The sequence below is a fragment of the Taudactylus pleione genome, unplaced genomic scaffold (genome assembly GCF_031769625.1).
Source record: "Taudactylus pleione unplaced genomic scaffold, aTauple2 ptg000314l, whole genome shotgun sequence".
Taxonomy (NCBI): domain Eukaryota; kingdom Metazoa; phylum Chordata; class Amphibia; order Anura; family Myobatrachidae; genus Taudactylus; species Taudactylus pleione.
This window is the reverse complement of record NW_028284715.1, coordinates 14,789,860-14,804,880: the sequence shown is the minus strand read 5'-3', so window position 1 is coordinate 14,804,880 and position 15,021 is coordinate 14,789,860. Positions and strand designations below refer to the sequence as shown.

At 46.0% G+C, this 15,021-nt stretch overlaps 1 protein-coding gene across 2 annotated transcripts in view; it reads left to right on the top strand.

Annotated features, from left to right (window-relative positions):
• The window catches only part of CPQ (carboxypeptidase Q), a 649,615-nt gene that overhangs the window by 573,706 nt on the left and 60,888 nt on the right, over positions 1-15,021 (top strand). For both annotated transcript variants that reach the window (XM_088442622.1, XM_088442623.1), the window contains exon 7: positions 6,811-7,012. In XM_088442622.1, coding sequence (XP_088298748.1) covers positions 6,811-7,012 — 202 coding nt within the window. The remainder of the gene's footprint in view (positions 1-6,810; positions 7,013-15,021) is intronic.

Below are 15,021 nucleotides of genomic sequence, written 5' to 3'. Positions count from 1 at the left end.
TATAAGATAAGAATACAATGGCAATTTAATCTATAAGCAGTATGCTGTAGTTTATAAAGCTGACCCACTTATGTCTTGCACAGAGCGAATGAATAAACAAACTATTTTACTTTTGCGGTAATTGTATCTTTAAAATTTAGAGTTTGTAACTACAATAGAGTAAGTATGAATTATTTTAAAATGAAATTATTTGATTTGATTCAGCACCCAATACTTTGTGGATCAGCACAATAACATTTTAGATTGTAAGCTTTCACAAGCAGGGCCCTTTACCCTCATGTTCCTTTCCTTCTCTCACTCACACCATCATCTCCTCCCCACTGTCTACAATGGCACCCAACCTTTGGGTTCAGCCTGTGCTGTTTATTTTGGGTATTATGGCTGCTACTGTAATGTGGGGTACCTCACCTGACCAACCCATCGGCCGGCCAACTGGCCTGCCAATCGGGCAACCAATTTAGTAAGCAAACACACTTACTAATAAGCTGCTTGATATGTCTGGCCAGGCATCACAACTGTGCGGGTATATAAATTAAATGCCCACCCAGTTGTGACATCATTGTCGGCGGTTCCTGTGGCCAGCATAACGGGTCGGTCAGTGCCAGTGGTGGGTACACACTGGCAGATGCACATGATATACTGTAGCTAGAAGATATATTACATATGCCGTGCTGTGTGGCCATCGCGATACTGTATTTCTGTAAATGACGTTGTGCATTGAACAATATATCATTCGTCGGCTGTGCGAACGATATATCGATATATCGTACTTTGTAAGGCGCTGCAGATTCTTGTGGCACCATATACAGTAAATAAAGGATAATTATTGTAATACTAAAAATAATAATAGAATCCATCATTCTATTTCAATGTGTTAAGAAATAAAACTTTTTCAAGGGATTGTATAATACACATTTAGCAATCATATACATATGATTCCTGCAATATGTCTATATAACCTATTTTTTGGAAAATGTACTTTTGTGCTTTACAGCAGAGTTAGGCAATATGAAACCAAGCTAGAAATACTGTATGTGCCCTGATGAATCTAATTCTAAGTGGAGCCTGTAGCCTGTTATTTTCCTATTTATAACTTAACCCCATGTGCTTTTAATATTAAGCCACCCACATAATGTAATCACGTCCCACGTTAAAATGTCTATTTTCCACACCTGATAAATTATTAGCATATGGTAAGTGGAAAAAAGTATTTTTAGTAAATAATAAACTCTTCATGATTTTTACAGACAATATGAGGCATTTAGAACATACATATTACGTTTAGTAGAAAAGACAAACATAGGGAACACATGCAATGTGAAATAGTATACCATATGAGATTGCAAACAAGCTATTTATACATATATATTACCCTTCTTTCAGTTGAATCCATTAAATCAAGCAATAATTTAGATTTACATTGGACATACTTGCCTACCCTCCCAGAATGGCCGTGGGCTCCCGATACTCGGGTGACACTCCCTGCCGCCTGAAAAAGCATTTCAGGGAGATTGTAAAAGTAACACCTATGAGCACGGTGATAAAGTGGGCGTGTACTGCTACGTCTGAGAGGTGCGCCTTAAAATTTACTTACTTCTAAATGTAAATGCGCCCCAAGCAGTTAGAAAGATCTACTTTTCAGAAAATGCATGTAGGCATAGGGATCATTGTGCCTTATATTATAACCAATGCAGGGAAATTATCCTAATGATCCAATTTAAATGTATATATCTCTGTGTTTATTTTATATACAAGCTACATAATAGGGGTAAGGTGCAATCAGGGAGATTGCTAGACTCTTCAGGGAGACAGGGAGATTGCTGCTATTTCAGGGAGTCTCCCAGACAACCAGGGAGAGTTGGCAAGTACAGTATGAACTATTGCAGTGTACAAATATGGGATGCAGTAAGGAAGCCGATGGTCGAAATGTCGACCGCCGGCTTCCAGACTGTGCAATCCCGACAGGGGACTAATGATAGGTGTCAAAATCCCGACGCCTATCATTATCCCTACGCCGGGAGCCTGGCATACCGACCAAAGGTAAGCCGGGCGGCAGGCGCGGACAGCCGCGAGGGGGGGGTTAGGTTAGGGGCTCCCGGGGATGACTTAGTGTTAGCCACCCCCCGGAGGGTTAGGGTTAGGCTAGGGGAAAGGGGGGTTAGGATTAGGCACCCCTGGGGGGAGGTTAGAGTTAGGTATCCCACCGGGAGGGTTTGGTAGATTTAGGCACTTACAGGGGGGTCAGGTACCCCTAAAGGGGGGTTAGGGGGGGAATGGGGATAGTTAGGTACTTACCTTGTCGGGATCTTCACTGCTGCAGGTCTTCCGGCGTCTGGATTTGAACCGCCAGACATAGGTCCGGCGGTCTTTCATACCGATCCCTACAAATATAGCTGTCCAGCATTGTGGGCTGCATGCAAAATCAAACAGTATTTACCCTGTGTGCACCCTTTGAATTGCAACAATCCCTGCTTTTTTTTTTTGCTTTGCTCCCAACTCAGACTAAGAATTTTCCAAAGTATGATTATTTAAGAAAAAAAAAAAAATGTTTGTCGGTATTTACAATGTCTGGTGAGGTCTGGCAGTATCTCTCTTCTCGGCTGTGACCTATCCTGAGTTGCTGGCAGCTTTATGCTGCTGGTGACAAGTTATTGTGAAATGCGCTGCAGCCGTCCACACATGCACATACAGTAGCTCTCCAAACCAGCAGGGATTCAGCAAAGCCAGAAAGGCTGTGCTGGGTCCTTATTGTGGCAATGGGGTCCTCATTGGTATTGGTAACACTATCAATGGATTATGGGCCTGATTCAGAGCCTCTCGTAAGCGGCCGCTCGTTCGCTCCGAGCGATGTTCGCACAACTGCACATGCGTACGGCTCGTAAGACGCATGCGCGAACCAGTCAGTGCGGTCGAAATTCATGTGCTCGCAAAATAGCGAATGTCTGCTAATTTGAGTGACAGAATGAGGTGTTTGTGGGTGGTAACAGGGGAAGGTGCTTGAAAACGGGGAGTGAAGATCCGAACGCAGGCGTGCCAAACGGTCAAACCGGGCGTTTTAAGGGTGTGCATAATTAAAAATGCAGCGTCATCGACCACGTCACTTTGTTGTTTCTTAGCCTGAACTGTTTGCATGATTGCGGTAGGAAAATCCAACCACAAGCACTGCGAGCAGTTCAGACGCCTTTCGATGTACTCGATTAATCAAATAAATAGCGGAGATGACGTAGGATGCGAGCGGCCAGGGGGCGTTTTTATCGAAATAGCGGCCGCAGGTTTTGTTCGCTCGTTCAGGCTTAGAGGCCTCAACAGACCGCAAAGAGCGAGCACTTCATTTAAATAGCCAGCCCTTTTTTCAGAACGACCGTTCGCAAATAGCCTCCGGCTCTGAATCAGGCCCTATGTTACCTACTTGATAAATATGGGTAAGAAAATTGCCTTTTCACTGTTATTGTAGTTCTTGCTTTGCATTTCCGAAACAGCAATAAGCCGGATTCTAGATGTAGGTTTTTATAATAGAATCTGCCTGTGAAAGTTAAAATACATTTTCAAAATTTGTAATTGTTGGTAGTTTAAGTTAAATGCATACAAAGGGGCTAATTCAGAGATGTATGCTAACCCGATGGTTAGCGCACATCTCCAATTGTGCCTGTTTGCGCCGTCGCACAACCCTTACTGCGCATGTGAAGTACGGGTACTTGCGTGATTGCATGCAGAGTGGCAGCAGACTGTCAGTGCTGCCATCTCTGGAAGGGAGGGGGCGGTGACTGCCTCCGTTTCCCCAAACAGAAGCATGTCGCCGCCATTGGGGGGGGGAGGGGGGAGGCAGGGTCTCCGTTGGCTGATGGAGCTTTCCTGGCCTCTTTTGAGGAAATGCTTTCGCCGGCTTAAGTCACCCCATGGTCACTGAAGCTGCCAGAGGAACACACAGACGTCCCCATGCTGCGTCGGAACAGTATTACATGCAGGAGGCGTAATGCTGCATCACCATAATAGTGCTGTCATTACTGCTAACATGGTAGCAGCTGCGATAGCTATTGCGTGGGACCTTGAATCAGGTCCAATGTGTGCACCCAGTAAGGCATACAATTTTGAAAATGAGAAAATATACAGCATCAAATCAGGGGTCCCAGAACATTAGATCCCCACCACCTCTGCAATACCAAGGGGCTGATTCTGAGTCAGATGCAGTGGTGATCTTTTGTGTAGCCTCCTTGTGCGTCCTTGTGGGTTTTTACATCTAACCTCCTTGTGCGTTAAACAGCCCTTCTAGTCACACCATGCTGGTAGCGCCGAGCGTCTTTTAGTGCAACTTTGTCCATTAAAATGTGTCTAGGTCGCAAAGTGAAAGGCATGCCTATATTCTGTGTGTGACTGCAGGTGTATCTGCATGCAAAATACTATGTTACAGTGTCACAGCCGCTGACACTGTGACACAGCATTTAGTATGCAGGCGCACACCCGCAGTGGCATACAGAGTATAGGCATGCCGCGTATCGTTTTACTCAGCATAAGCTGCTTGTGCGTCTTATTCGCTTTGAGCAAGATGCATGTGAAGGGAAAAAGTTGAAAAAAAAGATGCTCAGCACTACCGAGTCACATGGCGCTCACGTGTTATGTGTAACGCCCGCGAACGTTTATGCGCACCCGTGACCCCATGGTGCAATTGCAGTGCGCACCATAGCTTATGCAGCTGCATGGCGCGATGTGCCAGCACATTTGTAGCACGATCAGCAATGATGTAAGTGGACACATATGATGCGTATGGTAGACACACTGTCTCAGAAATGTTTAGAGAGTGTACTGGGTGTTCCATGACGGTGACAGACGGGATGGCCCGTCTTTTGCGCATGTTATGGGAATGTCGCGGGAGTGGTTGAGCACAGAGACGCAGAATCACAGGAGGCCATATTCCTACCGATAATCTGTGCCTGCCATAGGGCTGGTGCAAGGTTCCATTGTGGGTCTGATGGTGGGGTCTGAAGATGCACTAAGCATATTGGAGAATCTTAAGGATGCATTAAGTGGGTGTCCCAGCCCCTGCACATTCAGACACCTGTATGTACCCCAGGGGAAGGGCTGTTACTAGCATCAGGATATAGTTGCAGACTCTAAAGCAGCCGCATGCAACCAGAATCAGCCCAGTAATCTGTTGTGTTGCATTCAGTGTCATTGCCTGGTGATCATATGTGGCCACCAGAGAATAACTACTATGGGGCGTATGGTTTGAAAGAGATTACTATCTTCATCCCTCTAAAACCTGTTTAGAAATGGCTACCTATAGATTCATGCATAGTAACATCATATAATTTACCGTCTGTACCCGTTTGTTACATGTGGCTGCTGATCCATCACTTTTAAAAGCTGTTTCTTCTCTTAATGTTGCCCCTGGTTACCAAGAGCACATTTCCACAAAGATTGGGAGAGTTTAAATTGTTTTTGGCCCCTGCTTAATTGAGAGCTGGAATTGTCCATCAACTAATTACACTGATCTCAGAGAAGCAATTGTTGCTGCTCATCAGTCTGGAAAGATTCCAAACAAATTGAGGTCCATCATCCCACAATGAAAAAGATGATGGACATATTTAGAACACTAAAGACAGTTACCAGCCTTCCTGGGAGAAATCGCAAAGAACACAAAAACTATATTCAGTTCTTATTCAACAATACTGCTAATACTATACTGTAGTACAGGGGGTCTCCAACTCTGTCCTCAGGACCCCACACAGTTCACATTTTCCCGGTCTACTGGCAGGAGCACAGGTGTATTAGTTGCTCACTGACACATTTTAAAAAATCCACAGGAGACCTGGAAAACATGTACTGTTTGGGGTCCTGAGGACCAAGTTTGAAAACCTGTGTTATAGTAAATGATTTTTCTCCAAAAAAAACATTACTGTACTGCTTACACATGGAAAGTAGCATGTCATGAATGGCTTTTGCAACAAGATTTGAAACAAAGGAATTGGCAATCAGCTTTTATTCACACTCACAATTCATATTAAGGATGGTCATCAAATGGTCCACCATCAGTGGTCTCCATTGGTACTTTACATCGATGACTAGAAACCATTGATGGAAAACCTTAATGGTTTGAACCATTGATGGACTTCACTACAGGGGGTCATGTGAATGCAGCAGGCCAATCAGGGAACAGGACAGATATGAGTGGTGCGACGGAGCAGGATACTCACTGTGAACCACAAAAAGTAGACATTGTGGCATCTCTACAGTCGACGTTGGAGAAACAACTAACCTCTGCCATCGATCATTGGTGGCAAACCAATTATGGTTACTGACCATGGCCATCCCTAGTTCATCATCAACACAGAGAGTGCAACAGAATGAGGTGTATTACTCAGGGCCGCCACTAGAGGTCAGGCTCCAGAACGAAAGGGGTGTAGCCATGCCACATTGAGCCACATCTAAAGGGGGCTTGGCCACACATGTTAGGCGTCCCTGATGTAGGCTTGTGCTCCAATACTTTGTATCGCCACCATAAACATCCCTCACTTTGAGTTTCAGATCTTGTTTCACAAGCCATTACCTCGGTAGCTGCTGTACATAATCACTTTGTGCATTAGGTAAATGTGCATGATAGCCTCTATGTGCAAACCAGCTGAGAACACCGTCTACTAGAACTAATATAAAAATGTGTTACACAGGGAAAGACGTGCCATAACACATTCTTTATTATGACCTTACCTGCATTGTGTTTATGTTTCACTGCAGTCATCAGTTCCATCTACAATTCGTTTTTATTGTAATTTGGTACAGAATGTTCTGATGTGATTTTCATATTTTAATTAACAGAAAGATATTGCGGACATGGATCTCGTCATGGAGGCTGACATTGGTACCTTTATGCCGCTTGGTATGCAGTTTTCTGGAACGCCACAGGCCAGAGCCATTATGGCAGAAGTGATGCAGCTGCTGGCACCGATCAACGTAACCAAACTTTACGACTATGCTGAAGGAACCGACATTAGCTTTTGGATGGAAGCTGGAGTTCCAGGTAAGCAATACAAAATGATGTCTACTGTACACTAAAAGACAGATTCAATTAGAAGTAAGTTGCTGCCAGCAGTTTGTTCTGCACCCACAACGCCCAATTACAGTAGCTACTTTCTGCTCGTAACTATGAGCAGAAAATCAGCCGATCACATATCCTGCAAAGTTGCTGCAAGGCGGCACAGGGCCTACTTGCGCCCTGCGCTACGCTGCCGCCGCTACCCTCCCGCACAGCCCCTATACCTCCCCGTGAGGTCATACCATGAAAGCCGGTGGGTGGAGGGCAGGATTCTCATACGCAGCGAAACACCTCCAGAGCTGAGCAGGTGGATTCTGCTCTGTGCAGCCGCACTGCTCCACTGGCCCTGGAAGCTATTCTGGTGGCTGTTCGCAGGTAATTGAACCTGCCCCTAACATAAATGCACAAACAACTTTTCCCCCAGTGCACTGCATTAAGCCAGTAAAAATAGCAGCATTCTACATGTAAGTAAATATAAAATACTAATTTCCAAATATAGGATAATCCGCCCGTCACGTCATGGCCATACATGCCTACTCTCCCAGGAGTCACGGGAGGCTCCCGGTTTTGCCGGTAACCCCCCGCACCCCCGGATGAGTATATCTCCTTAATCCCGCCCACTTCCTAGTAAAGTGGGTAAGATGGGGAGATTTTGCATGGAAATTTCGGGTCTGTAGGGAAGGGGCGGGGCTAAATCGCGCAAATTCACAGTCCCACAAATTGAGGGTTTCCTGTAAAGGGGACGGGGCCTAATGACGGTTATAGTCTGTCCGTCCGTCCCCCACCCGAAAGATGAAAGCAGCAGCTCCCCTCTGGCTGCTTTCGGAAAGGTGCCCGGCAATGTTGGTGAGTATGGTCATGGCGCCTCTACTAGGGATGGTCCTAACCCTAATCGGGTTGGGTATGGGATCCCGGCGGTCAGGTTGCCGCTGGTCAGAATACCAACAGCTGCATCCCGATAGTCAGAATCTCAACACCCTTAGGTAAGTAAGGTAAGATTAACCATCACCCCTAACCCTCCCTCCACGATGCCTAACCCTAACCTCCCCCTCACCGGTGCCTAACCCTCCCTCCTTAGTGCCTATCCCTAACCCTCCCTCCTTAGTGCCTAACCCTAACCCTCCCTCCTTAGTGCCTAGCCCTAACTCTCCCCCTGCCTGGTGCCTAACCCTCCCTCCTTAGTGCCTAACCCTAACTCTCCCCCTAACCCCTGTTACTTACCTTCGGGATGCCAGCGGTTGGAATTCTGGTGCCAGTATTTCGACCATCGGCATCCCGCACGCCGGGATGCTGACTACATCCCCTCTAAACAATGAGAGCCAAATGCACGTGTTTTTAAATTGAGAACTAATTTACCAGGAGCTACCCCCAAATCCGCCAGTATGGCAATACCAGGACTAGCATTTCTTCCAGCTACTGATCCCATATATGCCTCTCAAAACAGTGATATACATAATGCAAGTTGTTTAATCAATTAATTTTCTTACACGGGTGCTTGTAAGGGAGGGGGTTATCAAGGGGTAATCAGTCATAAAGCGGTGAGCCTGAATATCGCTATGGTCTGAATATCGATATGTACAGAATGTTGACATTTAACAAGTTGTTACTGACTTATTGACATTATGTCAGTGTCAACCTTTGAGGTGTCGACATTCAGACTATGGGCCTGATTCAGACCCACTCGCGAGCGGCTGTCCGCTCGCAAGTGGATCGATGGTCTGCACTGAGCATGCGCACGACGGAGGGAGCTCCGCCGTGCGCATGCGCCAGACGCGACGAGCGAAGGACTTTCCTTCGCTCGTTGTGTCTGATCAAAGGGGGCGTGCTGTCGATGTTGATTGACCCACAGCTATACGAGCGTCCAGGAGGACGCTCCATAATTATGGAGGGCGGCCCTCATTCAGAGCGTGCGCTCTGCTCAGAGCGTACGGCTCTGAATGAGGGCCTATGTTGACATTTTCTTGTTGACATTCTGAATGTCTATCTTTTATACCACAAATGTTCCCCCCAGCTCACTGCAATAAGTCAGTAAAAAGGCCTAGATAACCCCCTCCCTTATAAGCACTTGTGTACGCCATAAATGCAACATGACTTCACTTATACAGCACAGGAGGAGAATCACAATATGGTCTAGAGGTAGTTAGTAGAGAACATTTTATACATCTGGACAGAGATTACTCTGATGATCAATTTCTGTTCTCAGACGGAAATGAAGAAGCTGTTTCTAGTATAAATCTGCATGGAAAACCGAAGGCAAGAAACACAGACGTAATCACAGGCATTAGCTCGTCAATTAAAGTGCAATTCATGAAAGTTAGTGAAAACAACTGACACGTCTCAGCAACCATGCAAGAAATATATATTTACATCCTTTCCCTGAAATATATAATTTTATGTTCATAATGAGCCATTTACATTTGTTTAATGTAGCAGAAAATAACTCCTTCTTCTTGCGCTATGTAAGAAGCCTTCTTGGCCGCAGAGTCTATTTTCTGCCAAGTTTTATGAGGTATAATTAAGGATTATTTCATAGAATGATAGGGTCAGCGCATTTCGCTGTGTAGTAAAATAGAATAGCACATGAATGACAGACTCGAACACAAAGTGCAGTCTTGCAATAAATATATTGTCACTTTCACACCTAGCTCATCACAGAGAGTCTGTGTTATGGAACTGTTTGACTGACAGCACAAAACACACTACATCATTCTAATAGAACAATAAGGCAGCGAAGAGAACGGTTCTGCTTCTAAGAGACAATAGCTTCTAAAGCTTAAATTGAAGAAATGCCATTTCGCAGCGTCATGGGGAGTGCGTCTAAACCACTGAGCTCTTTCTTACACAAATGTGACACATTTATATCTTTTAGATATATTTTGTAATGCAACTTATTGAGGCGATGTGGGTTCCATTTCTGAGATGTTATTTTGCATAATTCTTAGATTATTATTACATTTCATTTCATAGGCCCAATATAGTAGCTTGAGAAATGACGGGTAGTTTTCTGTTTGACCCACCCAACGGGAGTCAGCCCTGGCATATTAATGGCTGAAGCCGACATGATTTGTTTATGGTGGTTGACCCTTCCCCAGGGACCAGCCACCAATGACTGTGCTTTGCAGATCAGCCCATCCCTTCCTGATCCACTACTCCCTTGGCTGCTGCATCAGGTGCTGAAAAGCCAGGGTCACAGACACACACACACTGCCTGTCTGCCTGTGGATCTATTCTGTGGATGATGGGGGCTGCTGCTGCCCATCCCAGTGGCTGCAGCAGAGTTCACCCATCTCTTCCCCTCCCCCACCTGCAGACCCCTAGAGACCATCTTCTCATTCATGACCGGGCATGAGTTAGCCAGCAGTGGTCACCAAGCATTTCCAGCCGCTGGGTGAGTTCCTCTGTGGAATTCCGGGCTGTGCAATCACCTGGGGAAAGACTGTTTGGGATATGTGGATACTCTTCCGGGGGGTGCTGGGGGCTCTATTTTGTGAGCCTCCTGACACCCACGGGAGAGTAGGTAAGTATGATTCACCTCTGGGGATTAACAGAGTGGGTCCCAGCCACCAGACCTCCCCTCCTCAACATTTAATTGACTCCTCCTCTCTCATAAATGGGGTGAAGGAAATATTACATAATCACCCAAACATACAGTGCACATATGAAGATCCCTTTATCAAACTTACAGAAACACACACTATGTAGATTGGCAGCAATCAAAATACAATTGTGATTAAACAAACTCACAGATACTTCATTTGGCATTCTCGTACTCTAGTCTGCAGAATACTAACTTTAACTAGTGGCAAGTTATGAGAAAACATACCTCTATGTAATAACTTAAATCAAAATACTGGCTAATTTTACTAATCTATAGGAAACAATTGCTTAAAATACTGATGTAGACTACAATAATTACAGTATGAGCACCTAAACAGCAGGGCGGATTGGTCGTAGGCTTCACTGGTAGATGTATGTAATTTGTTTTGTCCAACATGTAAGAGGAATTGGGCAACAAGGGTCCAAGTGCACAGACACTCAAGCATGGTGATCTCCCATGCTGGTCTCCACAGTTTGTTGGACACGAGCTATAGCCAGAGTGCTGTTCCATGAGCTTGTCATCCAGAAGTGGTCAAGCTACAAGTCTGGGGTGATAAAATGGAGGGAGGTGTCTGAAGGGGTAAGGGTGACAGGCCAAAATTTATTATAAAGTCCTTACCTGAAGATGTTATTCACATTCTTTTTTTGAAGATGTTGCTGTTCAGGACCTTATTGGAAGATATAATCCAAAGTTCATATCAGTAGTCGTTTTCCAAAGTTGCCTAAATAAAGCAGGAACTACTGAGAGAGTATCAATGTAGGACCACAAAATGGCTGCCAGCAGCTGGGCATTCTTTATATAGGGCTGTGACCTTCATTGTGACATCACAATGCATGCAGGCATCAGCTAGAGATGGCTGCAGCTTGGATCAGCTCTGGGCCCAGATGCCCTGCAGCAGCACTGAGAATAGAAAAGCCGGGGCTCAGGAGATGGCAGTGTAACTCTGTACAGGGAGAGGGTCGGGGACCAAGAGGCAAGCACAAAGATGCTCTCTGTGTTGTATGGCTGTCTGTCACAACCAGGGTTTCCCAGCATAGGGGATAACGGGTATTACCTGTGAGGACGCTGTGGCGTGGTCCTTCTGGTGGAGGGGCTGGTGTATGGCGCAGGCGTTGGCTGTGCGAGGTGTTCCGCAGGCACTGTGTCATTCTGGCTGGGGTAAGCCTGGTGGTGTTTTCATTCCGTTCTGGTATGGGCTCCGCCATCTTGCTTCTGGTCATGTGACTTAGTTGCTCCAATCCTGGCGTGTCACATGCTCTCTCCGACCATTCACGATCCTGCACTGAGGGCCTGATTCAGAGCCGGACGCTATTTGCGCTCGCTCATTCAGAAAAAGTGGCCGGCTATTTAAATTGAGCGCTCGCTCTTTGCGGTCTGTTGACGCCTCTATGTCTGAGCGAGCGAACGAAACATGCGCTCGCTATTTTGTAAAGACGCCCCCTGGCCGTTCGCATCATACGTTATCTCCGCTATTTATTAGATTAATCGAGTACATCGAAAGGCGTCTGAACTGCTCGCAGTGCTTGTGGTTGGATTTTCCTACCGCAATCATGCAAACAGTTCAGGCTAAGAGACAACCAAGTGACGTGGTCGATGACGCTGCTTTGTTAATTATGCACACTCTTGAAACGCCCGTTTTCACCGTTTGGCACGCCTGCGTTCGGATCTCCACTCCCCGTTTTCAAGCACCTTCCCCTGTTACCACCCACAAACGCCTCATCCTGTCACTCAAATTAGCAGGCACTCGCTATTTTGCGAACACACGATTTCCAACCGCACTGACTGGTTGCGCATGCGCATTATGACCCATACGCATGCGCAGATGTGCGAACATCGCTCGGAGGGAACGAGCGGCCGCTTATGAGCAGCTCTGAATCAGGCCCTGAGTACTTAAGGGAGTTCAGAGCCCCCCGTAGTTGTCAGTGCAACGTGCTTCACACAGCGCATGCTGTGAGAGAGTTCCTGTGCTCCTGAGACCTGTCTGTTCCCTGCTCGCCTGTGCTCTTGCTGGATCCCAGCTTCCAAGCAACCTGCATTGCTCTGCCTGCTCCCAGTCACCTGCTGGAACCACCCTGCACCTTCCATTAACCCTCTCCCTGCCTAAAGACCTGAGTGTGCAGTTAACCCTGTCCCTACAATGCCTCCAGTTATCTAGCTCTGCAGCTATCCTGTTTCTACACTGAGCCATCTCAGTGCTACTCATCAGTTAACCAACTACTCCATTACCTCTCTGGATTTCATCTCACCAGTATCAATTTGTAACCTGATATCCTGTCTGCAGCCTTGCAGTAACCATTTGGATTACAAATACTTTTTATTATTTCTGTCACTACCTGGACATTACTTACTCTTGCTTCACTTCAGTTTCAAGTCATCACCTCCCGATCTATATTCTGGACTGTATATTATCAGTGTACATGTTTTCAAGTTCACCCATTAAAAAACCCACTTTTCAGTTTAAGTCTGTTCAGGTGTCGCTCCGGGGCTCACTACATCACGACCATCAACTTGGCCGCTCGCTAAAGCTGTGGGTGGTCACCCACAGCTTAGCGAGTGGCCAGGAGGCTGGCGCTTTACGGAGAAGTGGCCACCCTCATTCAGAGCGAGCGCTCGTATTTTGCCAGCGGCTCTGAATGAGGTCCTCAGATCCTAACACTGTCAAGTTGACTGTATGCTAGCATGTTTGTGTTAGGGGCACCTACAGTTTAAATTTGAATGAGGCCACTCTCACTTTTTTCCAGAGCCAGATTAAGTTCCCAATCTGCCCCTGGATATATGCTTACAGTGCCTGGGTAAAACTAGCAGGCGTTACAGACAAACATCTTATGCATACATTCAAGTACTAGTAAAGGGACCGCATGTACCAGATCACCGAGCATTCTGCCCCCGGCTCCTCCCCGCTCCTATACTTATCCTGTTGCCGGCCGAGTCCCCCTCCTGGGCTAGGTGTGTCCCATTTAACTAGCAGTGGGATCGTTGGGGCTATCTGAAGTCATTTATTCGTAGTTTCTGCAATAGCTTCTTCCCTGATCGTCCCCCAGCTGTTAGACTGGTAAGTGATCTTTCAACAACTCACAATGCCAAGGTAGAAGCTTTGGGTCTGATTCATGATCGGATCATCTGCGTGGACATCAGTTATCTGAGTAACCTTCAGGTTACTCAGGATGGCCGGTGTTTTCACGTTGCCGGGGCCATTAAAGCTGCATCAAAAGATGCAGACCTTGGCCGCTGCATGCCTACACAATGGGTCTGACATGCCCCAATTTTGTGAAATGCTCTCCGTCGCAGTCCCCAAACGTCTGCAGAATGACGCTTCCCGACGTCTGCAGCCGCACTACAGGACACGATCTGTACATGTGCAGTATGGGTCCTGCTCATGCGCAGTTCAAGAAACATTGGAGATGTACGTAATCCATCGAGTTTGCGTACATCTCTGTATTAGCCCCTTTGTCATCTGATGCTTCCCTGTGGATCAGGCTGTCACACATGTAAATTGGTTATATGAACTTTGTATCAGATTTACATGAGCCTCACATCACTACTCTGTGCTGTTGGGAGACCTTGCTCCTTCTGATAACTTTCATCTCACATTATGACACTAACTCCTTATATTTACTAAAGTGCGGGTTTTTAGAAGTGGAGATGTTGCCCATAGCAACCTATCAGATTCTAGCTATTATCTTCTAGAACAGGGGTCAGGGAACTTTTTCACCTTTTACCCCAAAATATATTTAGATAAGCCGACGTTACCCCCTTGATTTGAAATAAAGGAAATCATATAGTAGTGTCCCTATATAATGCCCCTGGAGTAGTGCCCCCATAGTTATGCCCCTGTAGTAGTGCCCCCATATAATGCCCTTGTAGTAGTGCATCGCTGCAGGGAAGGAGCCGGGCGCCTGCTGGTAATAACATCTCAGCGGGCGTCTGGCTTTGAGCCTCCCTGCGGCACAGCCGGGCATGCGTATGAATCATTCTATATTATAGAATGATTCATATGCATGCCCGGCTGTCCATCTTCTATTACCCCCAGGAATTTCATTTTTACCCTATGTGGGGTAATTTACCCCTGTTCCCTGACCACTGTTCTAGAAGGTGCTAGATAAATGATAAGTAGAATATAATTGGTTGCTATGGGCAACAACTCCACTTCAAAAAACCCGCAATTTAGTAACTATACCCCTAACCCTCTTATGGGCAACCTTTTTCCCACTAACATAATAACAGGCCATAGTGGCATATTCTCTCCTGAAATAATCTATGCTATAGTGAACAGTCCATTCTGATCCGATTTATCATTAAACTGGAGATATCCCAACTGAACATGCCATAAAGACTGAATACATTAAGGTTCCCTAATCTTAGTCTAATCATCTTAAAAATAGAAAATCTTAGGATC